Source organism: Anneissia japonica, unplaced genomic scaffold (assembly GCF_011630105.1).
Source record: "Anneissia japonica isolate Jap-2015-1 unplaced genomic scaffold, ASM1163010v1 scaffold288014_len389662_cov180, whole genome shotgun sequence".
NCBI classification, from domain to species: domain Eukaryota; kingdom Metazoa; phylum Echinodermata; class Crinoidea; order Comatulida; family Comatulidae; genus Anneissia; species Anneissia japonica.
In genome coordinates, this window is record NW_022737244.1 from 154,593 (window position 1) to 166,005 (window position 11,413).

At 38.0% G+C, this 11,413-nt stretch overlaps 2 protein-coding genes across 4 annotated transcripts in view; one reads left to right on the forward strand and one right to left on the reverse strand.

The window, feature by feature from the left end:
- Positions 1–3,455: 3,455 nt before the first annotated feature.
- Positions 3,456–6,088, reverse strand: LOC117117275. Of its 3 annotated transcripts, none has more exons than XM_033261533.1 (2): positions 6,011–6,088; positions 3,456–5,593 (listed from the first exon to the last, which is right to left on the reverse strand). In XM_033261533.1, the coding sequence occupies exon 2, from the start codon at positions 5,543–5,545 to the stop codon at positions 4,247–4,249; it is 1,299 nt and encodes a 432-aa protein (XP_033117424.1). In that variant the 5' UTR covers positions 5,546–5,593; positions 6,011–6,088; the 3' UTR covers positions 3,456–4,246. The 3 variants fall into 3 exon arrangements, with proteins under 3 accessions (XP_033117424.1, XP_033117422.1, XP_033117423.1); XM_033261531.1 differs by having other exon boundaries at positions 5,935–6,073; XM_033261532.1 differs by lacking the exon at positions 6,011–6,088 and adding an exon at positions 5,972–5,999.
- A 774-nt stretch (positions 6,089–6,862) lies between these two features.
- Positions 6,863–11,413, forward strand: part of LOC117117261 — a 19,514-nt gene continuing 14,963 nt past the window's right edge. The window contains exon 1 of the mRNA XM_033261514.1: positions 6,863–7,036. Within this exon, the coding sequence (XP_033117405.1) occupies positions 6,965–7,036 (72 nt within the window). The 5' untranslated portion in view covers positions 6,863–6,964. The remainder of the gene's footprint in view (positions 7,037–11,413) is intronic.

Sequence of the window (11,413 nt, forward strand, 5' to 3'; positions counted from 1 at the left end):
ATACATATATATATATGTATATATATATATATATGTATATTGGGGATGATACAATGGACCATCCCCCTTGTCAAATATTGGGGGGGATATATCCCCCATCCCCCGCCCCCCGGTATCTACGCCTATGGTTTATTTTGTCATTCTGATCGGATTTTCTCTACTGTTCCGTTTTAATTTTGAATAGTTTTGCATTATGTGGCCGTTTGCTGTTTTATGGGTTTTTCCCATTTGCCTTAAATTTATATATTATTAAAGAATCTCTTACTGAGATCTAGCGGGCCGCCATTGATGCACGGTAGAGATTGCATCTTTAGATCTCCGATCTTGTTCACAAATTCACGGACTAGTGCTGTCTCGTAAGAATTTCGTAGGACGCGTTAAGAATGACAAAATGTATCTACTGGAACCGAGCCACATAGCATGTATTCCACTATTTGCATTCACACCTGGGCTGTGTATATATATTGCCTTGACGCAGGGTTCCCGGAACGCCGCCCTCAGCGGCGAGTGCGAAGCACAACTCAGGCTCAAAAGTGGAACGTGAATTTGGATATGGTTTTGTAGTCAGATTTGCGAGAAAAACTTCAGCTACCCGTATTTCTCGACTGAGACGTCAGTAGGAGCTGTAATTTGTATGGCAAGGAGATTGAGCAACCCTTCATTCATATTAAGGGAATTTACGCCCAGAAACTTTGTAGTTATTAATATTTTGGTTATGATAGAAAATATTCATTTTTTGGTGACGTCACTCTCACGTTTGTTAGCATGCATACGTCATAAGGTAGATACGTCACCTTTTCCTAGTAAGGCAAACTTTCCCGGCGTGCTTTTTTCATGGATAAACCGAAAGAGGACGCAGTATAAACAAACACCACTGCTTTGCACATGGATGCCTTGCCCAAGCCAGGGCTACAAGAGCCGCATTGTTAGCATTGTATAATACTTAAATAAGGTACCTCTGCAAATGAATTATTCTTAGTTATTATTTTTTTCTTTTTTTAATTTATTTCTTCCGAAAGTGTACTTTCTATCACATAGGGCCTATAATTCCACTGTCTTAGTTAGGCCTAGTCTTATGCCTCATCGTCCCCCGCTACACAGTACATCAGGAGTCCCTCCCCCATACAGTACAGACGTTTGCTAGGTAACAACCGATTGCACCTTCCTTCCTAGGTGTTCATGTAACATTGACATAATTGTTAGCTAACCAGTTGTGGCACAGTACATCAGGAGCCCCTCCCCCATACAGTACAGACGTTTGCTAGAACAACGCGATTGCACCTTCCTTCCCAGGTGTTCATGTAACATTGACATAATTGTTAGCTAACCAGTTGTGTGTATTTCTTTGTGAAAATGAGTACCGCGGCGTACTCATTTTCACAAAGCATCATTTGCATCCCCCTCTTGGAAAGAGGGATTCGAAATAATTGTCTCCATATCTTCGCTAATTAAATTAATCACCGTAATTTAGCTTACACTTATGATGAATTTAGGGAGCACTTAAAATGTGAAATAATCATTTCACTACCCGACAAACTCCGAAATTGATTCATTCATTAGGCCTACATAATAGTTTCATATTGCTGTACTATATACTCCAACTTCACTGGGCGCATCCATGGTAACAACCAACTGATTGCAGACCATTTCCGGTCACACATTACTCTCCATAACACAGCACCCCCTAGTTCCGTCACCTCTGGGTTTGGCTCTGTAATCATTAGTGGTCGTGGGACTAGTTTGGGCCTTTACTTACCTAAGCTGGTCGAACGTTTCGTTTGGGTCTATACCTTAGCTGCACTGATGAGGTCTGGAAGGCCGAAACGGATCCGTCTGCAGATATGGGATTCCTTCCAGTGGATGCTTAGTTTATTTTGTCATTCTGATCGGATTTTCTCTACTGTTCCGTTTTAATTTTAAATAGTTTTGCATTATGTGACCGTTTGCTGTTTTATGGGTTTTTCCCATTTGCCTTTAATAAATTTATATATTGTTAAAGAATCTCTTGCTGAGATCCAGCGGGCCGCCATTGATGCACGGTAGAGATTGCATCTTTAGATCTCCGATCTTGTTCACAAATTCACGGACTAGTGCTGTCTCGTAAGAATTTCGTAGGACGCGTTAAGAATGACAAAATATTCTCTGTATCTACTGGAACCGAGCCACATAGCTTCAGTGTATTCCACTATTTGCATTCACACCTGGGCTGTGTATATATATTGCCTTGGTTTAACTCTAATCATTAGTGGTCGTGGGACTAGTTTGGGCCTTACCTAAGCTGGTCGAACGTTTCGTTTGGGTCTATACCCTAGCTGCACTGATGAGGCCTGGAAGGCCGAAAAGGCTCCGCCTGCAGATATGGGATTCCTTCCAGTGGATGCTTAGTTTATTTTGTCATTCTGATCGGATTTTTTCTACTGTTCCATTTTAATTTTAAATAGTTTTGCATTATGTGGCCGTTTGCTGTTTTATGGGTTTTTCCCTCTTGCCTTAAATTTATATATTAAAGAATCTCTTACTGAGATCCAGCGGGCCGCCATTGATGCACGGTAGAGATTGCATCTTTAGATCTCCGATCTTGTTCACAAATTCACGGACTAGTGCTGTCTCGTAAGAATTTCGTAGGAGGCGTAAGAATGACAAAATATTCTCTGTATCTACTGGAACCGAGCCACATAGCTTGTATTCCACTATTTGCATTCACACCTGGGCTGTGTATATGTATTGCCTTGGTTTGGCTCTTTAATCATTAGTGGTCGTGGGACTAGTTTGGGCCTTACCTAAGCTGGTCGAACGTTTCGTTTGTGTCTATACCCTAGCTGCACTGATGAGGCCTGGAAGGCCGAAACGGATCCGTCTGCAGATATGGGATTCCTTCCAGTGGATGCTTAGTTTATTTTGTCATTCTGATCGGATTTTCTCTACTGTTCCGTTTTAATTTTAAATAGTTTTGCATTATGTGCCGTTTGCTGTTTTATGGGTTTTCCCATTTGCCGACCAATGAAAAAGGACATATGGGTTTTGTGAATTGCCGAAAAAGAGTTCTTCTGATCAGTTTTATTTTAACATGTGTCACAGGAGATGTGACGGTTGAGCAACAACAAATTAAGGCAAGCGAAGGATCTTCCGCCACCCTCAAATGTTTTGTTTGCTCTGATCATGAACCAAGTTTAAGTTGGTTCTATAACAACAATAAGATAAATACTAAACAAGTAGTAGTCGAAGAAGGTAAAGTTGTACATAAATACATACTTTCAAACACAACAAACCAAAATTCAAAACCTACCAGATCATACAACCTACAAATAAGAAACGTGTTGTCAACGGATGACGGTGTGTACACTTGCCTTGTTATTGTTGCCGGAAACACGATCAAAGGTAATATCACATCTGTCTCTTATACACATCTAGATGTGTATAAGAGACAGGTATATATTATAGGGGTGTGTGTGTAGCTGGCTATAGAATAAAAACACAGAACACAGTAGTAATAATTTCCAGCCAGGTGCTTGAACAGCTACGAACAAAATATATCAGCAACAATGAAATAAGGAAGTTACTTCTTACCGCAGAACCCACTAATATACCAGTTGCCATGGAAACATAGGAAAAAAGTGCTGCGTCTTAGATTGTTCTGAGTATGGTATGTATCTAATTCAAACGAAACCACGATCGTGAATAGCAATGCAATTAGACTATAGATAAAAATCCACTAAAGCTAGCTTAAAATACAGCACTTAACCATATATTATAGCATGTCGCTATATACCCCTAAAATAGTTTCTCCCAACCGGGATTCGAACCCGGGACCATGCTGTATATGCAGAAGCCTTAAAGTCATTGAGGCTTTGTTGGGAATTCAAACCCGATTGAATGCGGTACCGTAATATCTGTTAAGCGCGCTCTAACATTGTAATTTTGTTTATTTAGACCTAATTAAGCACATCAACTACTATAACAATATTGTGTCCTTACAAGTTAAATGATTTACATATTCAAGGCTACCTAAGTAATGTACGAAATTCGTGCAGAATGCAAATCCGATTGTAAGCATTGAAAATCGGTATATAATAATCGATAATCAATCAATCTCTCTACCAATATATATATATATATATATATATACATATATATATATATATATAAATATATGTCACTTTATTGTTGACTCAGTTAGTCTATATGAAATATAGATTTGATTACAGTTAACAAAAGCATCAGTCAATATGCTCAAGTTCATTAAAGATTATAAAAACGTGCGCATCGCCTCAACCTTCTTGTCTGTATCACTTATTTCAACGTTCTTATTTATAAATCTTGATTGTTTACGAAAATAAAGACAAACTATAGGTATAGCTAAACTAAATAAGAAGACAAAGCCACCGCCAATGCACCAAATTACCAAGCCTCTTCTCGTTTTGTTTTTTGTAGGTGTGTTATGACGTGTGATGTCTGTAGGTTCGATCTGTCTGGTGATCGGCATGTCGGTGTGTTCAGTATGCTTAGTAATTGTCAGGTTACCATGTCCTGAACCAACAGCATTTTGAGCCTCACATATCAGTATTAACACATCATTCTCGGAACCAATATCCATCAACGTCACGTTACTACGTGTGCTGTTCAATTCCTTACATTTACTCTGGACACTTTCTATTTCATTCCCACAGACAATCCATCGAAAAAAGGTGACTTCGGGATATGATTCTACATCACATTTGTACTGCACGCTGTCTTTCTTTAATTTGGTGATATTTACTCGAGGTTTCATCAACAGAGGTGTGGAAGAATTGACCGGTCGTAACATCATGGATTGATGTGCCACGCACCAGAATTTCCAACCGTCTAAACCAGTGACGTTCACTAGATAACTGACATCTAATCCATCTACAGCATTGGATTGCTCTTCAGTAGCAAAATGGACATCAATTTCATGTTTGTGGTGAGCAGATTTCATGATTGTGATGTTGACGAGAATATTTTTACCGATGTTAGCTTTTACAGATATAAGTGTTTGAGTCTGGTCTCTGGTCTTTCCTATCTCATGATTGTTTCCGTGTTCAGTTAAGCTAGGCCTACTGGGTGTAGACAACAACAGCTGGCAATTGACAAAAGGTTTTTCATTCAAATACTTTACTGCCAATGTGATATTACCTTTGATCGTGTTTCCGGCAACAATAACAAGGCAAGTGTACACACCGTCATCCGTTGACAACACGTTTCTTATTTGTAGGTTGTATGATCTGGTAGGTTTTGAATTTTGGTTTGTTGTGTTTGAAAGTATGTATTTATGTACAACTTTACCTTCTTCGACTACTACTTGTTTAGTATTTATCTTATTGTTGTTATAGAACCAACTTAAACTTGGTTCATGATCAGAGCAAACAAAACATTTGAGGGTGGCGGAAGATCCTTCGCTTGCCTTAATTTGTTGTTGCTCAACCGTCACATCTCCTGTGACACATGTTAAAATAAAACTGATCAGAAGAACTCTTTTTCGGCAATTCACAAAACCCATATGTCCTTTTTCATTGGTCATATTCTTCATTTTAAAATACTAACATCCACCTATTTCACCCAAACAGGCCTATATTACCTATAACACAAAGAAGAGAGAGACATAAGTAGGCCTATTAGAAAAAACATAAACATAAGACATACTATAGTATTGACAGTTTTATATGTTTAAAATATATTATTTGGCGATACTGCACAGATTAACTCCTTCGGGTTAAGACTTATGACAATTTTTCATTGCAATGTTATTCCCCAATGGGTGGGGGAAGAGATAGGGCAGCTGTCCGCCCCTTACTGACATCACTCCTGTTAAAACTCGTATCAATTAGCGTAGCGTATACAAAACATCCTACAGACGTGTGACTGTATTCGCTTCCAATAGGAGTTGAACATAAATGCTTATTAGTATGTGTGTCTTACCCTATACGATTATACCATTTTAAAAAATCACAATTACATAGGCCTACTCGTCCTTTGAAGTTGAAGAAATACATACGAATATAATTTACTGCAACTATTTCCGTTACAATATGATTGAAGTTGAACATCAAAAATGAAACCTTTTGTAAAAAATTATTTGTGGAGAAATTGGAAATTCCAAAATAAAACCTTTTGTAAAAAGCATTTCTTGAGGATTTGGAATTTCCAATTTACAGACTGTTCCATTTTTGGCAGGGATGGCGTCCAGTGGCGTATCTAGGGGAGGGCGTAAATTTAAAAAAATTACTAAATTACTCGCGGCTCTCTTGGCAGCACATAAAGTACAACAATACATAAAACATTCGAGTATAAAAATAGATAACTATATATAAAACCATCTCTTTTAAAAATTCATTTTAAATCTTTTGATTTTTCGAAATATATGACTTTTTTTTAGAAAGTCTTTATATTCTGTCCTGTTTTGGCTTTGGTTTTTCTGTGTACATATTTCAGGGCAGCCCTACACAAGCTCCGCTTTCTGGGTTTCGCCCCTCAAACTTGGCTGGTTATTTATTATTTTATATATGCTTCATTATTACTTTTGAGAAATAAAAGTGCTTTTTTTTAACTAAAGTGTGCCCTTAAAGGCCATTTATTCTTTTTTTTTATTCGATTTGAGCCAATGATGTCGATGATATCTGTATTTGACAAGAAATGCAACTTGATGGAGTGAAAATTTGATGCCACTCATTCAATATCGACTGGAAAATATATTTGGTCCCCTACAATGGCTGTTGTCAATATATATAATAAGCTAACCATTTGTAAGATCAATATACATATACTGTATTATTTTGGCGATACTACAGTCACCAACTTTAATCAGTATTGCGCCCTCATCCGCCATCATGATTTCATCAAATGATGAGAGAACATTAACAAGGAGGAGGGCACTTCATGTTCGTTGCGAACGTGCGGAAGCCTGGTGAAGTGCCCGCTGCGCTGGTGAAATCACGGCAGCACGACGACGATGGATCAAAGGCTCTACGCACTGCCAATACTATTGGCAGGGATACTTCAAATAGACTGCCTCGACTTTCAGGTAGGATACCGTAATTGACATGTTCATGTTTGAATACAGTAGGCCTACTTGCTGGAATTTTATGGCTTTTCGGAGTAATGTTCTTCGAAATATGAATAATTTTTTTTTTTTTTTGCCGTGATATCATCAATAAGAACATAGGCACATCACTGATACAGTTCTACAATTGCAGTTGCTGAGAATGGCCTTGTTTTTAAGTTCAGACTCCGTTATTGATCTTGCGGAAGAAAATTGATTTTGTTATTGTCTATCATACAACATGGATATTTTATTGCAAAGCTATTTATATTCAATTTGTGCGCGTACTAGTTATACTGCCTTTCGGCTTTACTTTTCCTGATTGTATTAATGTCGTCGAACTTGCCCTCCTTTATCCTCTCAGTTGTTGTTACCGTAAAATGTTTAGCTATTATCTCTTTGGTTATAATTTTCACTCAAATTATGCCATGTCAATATCGTTAACTGCCTTATGTAATTTGTAAGCTCATTCACACTTCTAGACATCCTCTCCGTTTTCGTTTCGTCTAATCTTTTTAAGTTGTTTTTCTTCTCTCGTCTAATATATAGGGAAATCCTTCGCTTTAGAAATACTTCTGAAATATCATCAGTACTGATAATAGGCCTATTATATCTTATTTTTAGAATACTAAATATGAAAGTAGAGAGTGGATTTGTTCAAAGTGTTTCAGTACTGTTCGGGAGGCCTAATACGTTACCTATCACTATGCAGAGCCATAGTTTGTGTTATTATAAGTACAGTACATCTATGTGCTATAGAGTCTCGAGTGCCCTGAATGTGGCCTAACATAATAATTATCTAGCTGTCGACTTACTCTTGATTTCGTTGCAAAAAGCTCCAATGATAACGCATTTAGAGAGCTTTCGTGCAAATGCGACTCATTATCAGAGACAAAACACATTGTAATTGAGCCACTTAGTGACTAGGTGTAATAAATTTAGAGCTAGCCGATGAATCGTTAGCCATGGCAGCTGTTATGTGTTGAAGCGAAGATATATCTTCACAATTTATTCACAACGCCTAGAATATGCAGTATAATTTATCTCAATCCTATTCGTTTCATCTCACAACAACTTATAATTTGCTCTGAGAAATATATCTGGGACGGAGAGCGCACTAACTACGTGACGCGGTTTGCGTCAACATGTTAGAAATTAATTGCGTTTCCTGGAGCGTTGAAAAACTAATCATTCACACCGTCTATCATAGTTTACCTAATTCAATAAAAGTTTCTTCAATGTTGTTTATCATGCGACGGTTATTAAACTATTCTCATATTATATATTTTTTTTCAAGGATTTTATTTATTCAACAACAAATGAATTTTCATTGTAGCCAATGGCTGAGTAAAATTTCACAAAGTTATATTGCACTTTCAAAGCGAGAAAAAAACAACATAATAATATGAATGAATACGGTAGGATATATGGACATAGACGTAGCATCATCAAATCATAGAATTCCAACCTAAAACGTCTAACGGGTTCTAGCTGAACGTGAGCATCTAGTCAGGGTGCATGGTGATAGCGACATAAAGTTCAGTTTAAAAGTCATCTGGAGCTCTTAATCTGGATCGGGTTATGGATGTAGGCCTACTGTATATATCCATATAATATAGTGAAATACTGTAGTCATATTATTGAGTACGTGTAACCCTCTGTAATCAGTAGCGGATTTAAAGAGGGTGTAAGGGACGTACGCCCCCTCTATTTTTTTTTATTTTTTTTTTTTATAATGTAGAAGAAAAAATGCTTTTTTTGGTAAAGCGTATTCGAAAATTAGCATGCTAAATAGGCCTAGTGAAAATTAATCAAATACAAGCTCAAATAATAAAGGTGCTAGAGGCTTAGGAGAATTCACCCCTTGCACCCCTTCCAAGGTCTTTTCCCTAAGAATCTCACTCAGCTCGTACAATCAAGCCCCCCTCTTTCGTCCGCCCTTGGTAGCGTTGTTGTAAATTCCAAATGCGTTTAGCATGTAACCAATCTCTAGTGTACAAATTAATTCGACAATTCAAAAAAAGTCTGAAAAAATGATGCGTAATATATAAAAAAAAATTCTCCTGCTGATTATTTCAAGAAGTTTTCCTGTTACCGAATCATTTTCACTTTGATGTGTTAATTGCATAATTGTTGGTGTAGCCTCCGGCGTTTTCTTTTGTAAACGACTACTTGTGTTCCGAGTGCCTTAGATCGAAAAATAAACATTTTTTTGTTTTATTTTGTTTTGTTTAATAGTAGGCCCTGGGCCTAAACCAGGTTCTAACCAGGAATATTTTTCCGGACCCTGACCGAGGTTCGGTTGGTGCACCCTTATCGACAAGCTTCGGGAACCACCGCTAGTTGTGGATACAAATAAATTGAGTTTGGCTCATGGCCTGTAGACCTATGCTATTAATTATTTCCTTGGCCATAATAAGCATATTAATTAACATTTAAGTTTTATATTTGCTTTAAAATTAAATACCGGTTATATGGTACTTTCTGCCATAGGTTTAGTTCATCAACATGTACTATTTTCATAGTACAGCTCATATCATCATTGTATTATCTAAGTCTATCCATCTTATGTACATCTTATCCTGAATTCCTGATAAATAGTCCAATATATTTGCACGCGTGAAATGTATCCATTAAAAGGTGATCCGTATACTTGAAAGTCCTCGTACAATCACTTCCAAAAGAATTCAATCCGTAATGTCAGTTTCATCCTTTTAATGCGCGTTTATCACTCACCACTGGTCATCGTAAACATGACCAAAAATGGACTTAGCTGTGCCGTATCCCAAGTCATTAGATAAGGGTCCATTTCAGGCCATCCACAAATTGATTTATCAGATCATGGACCTATTAATAGGTCCATGATCAGATCATGGAAATTCTATAGTATTATTCTGACACGTGTGAGGTCAAACGGTGTGAGAATCAATAGTTTAATCACAGGCCTAGAGGTGATATGTAACATGTTTCGTTAATGATATGGTAATGTGTCGACCCATATTGCACAAACTCCTATATGCCGAAGGTAGCGCCTTTGTACTCTTGACACACCGATCTTCATATTCCTCAAAAAACCGGTTAGTTAATAAAGTCGATAATTATTAACAATAAAGCCAAAATGCATTAAAAAATATATTCGAAAGCAAGTACACTCGTTCACACATGTTGGAACTATGCTCTATGACACAAACTACTGTACCATGATGGGGATGGTTGTTTTTATTTGGAAAACAGTCAACTCCCCCCCCCCACCCCCTTACAATCTCGAGTTTGTTAGTGGATGAGTTTTTTGGAGATGTGAGTTTGTAGGGTGTGATTGTTACGTATGTAGTCGGAAAATAGTTTGTTAGTGATGGACTTTTTTTGCAAGGGAGAGTTTGCAGAGGCGAATTTGCTTGGGAAGAGTCAGTGTTAGAGCGAGCGTGGGTCGAAAAGAGTTGGTTTAAAGAGACGTTTTTAGGGGATTATTTGTAAGAGGAACCTTCTAAGGGGGCGAGGTGACTGGAGAGAAAAAGGATTTGGAACCCAATAACTTTGGAAATTAAGCATCTTAACCACCAAGGGACAGTATATATGGTTTAGATGAATTAGAAAAACGAAACGAAGGTCAACTTCATTTAACCTCCATGATTTAACGTTGTTTCTACCTGTTTCTTCCAGGCATTTTGGTTGCCATGACTCTCCCTCTCCCTCCCTTCTTCTATTATATGCCATCGTCTGAAACCTTTTAAGTGGCATTTAAACCATCTTAAACAGGGCTGTTCGCAATATTCTCCCTTTTTTTGCACTCATTCACAATTAGCCATATGACTCAACAGTAAGAGGGATTTTTTTTCTCTAAAACAGGCAGCGGCGTATCTAGCAGTCTTTAAATGGGTGAGTGGTGGGGGTGGGGGTGTGTGGCTGATTAGGGCGCGAAGGTGTAGTGAGGGTGCTAGGTCACAAAATAAGGTGATAGGTGATGTTAACTACTTGTACTTTGCGAGCGTGATTTTTTTGCTCCAGACATTTCTATGGGGCCGTGGACAAACCTCCCCCCCCCCACCCCTGCACAATCGCTAGATACGCCACTGCCGACAGAGGGGTCTAAAATTGTTTATCTGGGTTCATAAGCGAAGTCCAGGGTTACGCTCGTGGCACCTACAGAAACTGAGAAAGTTTGGCTATTTTAACTGTTATTAAAACTTTTTAAACGTATTAGGCCTATGCCCAAACACAGACCTAATAATCCAACTGTTCCTCTTTTTTTTTTGTCCGACGGATCGTGAACAACGGAGTGGGGAAGGGGACTTGGACTAACTAACTAGTGGATTAGCTTCTATGCGCTTCCCATCAGTTTTTTTTTTTTTTTTTTTTTTT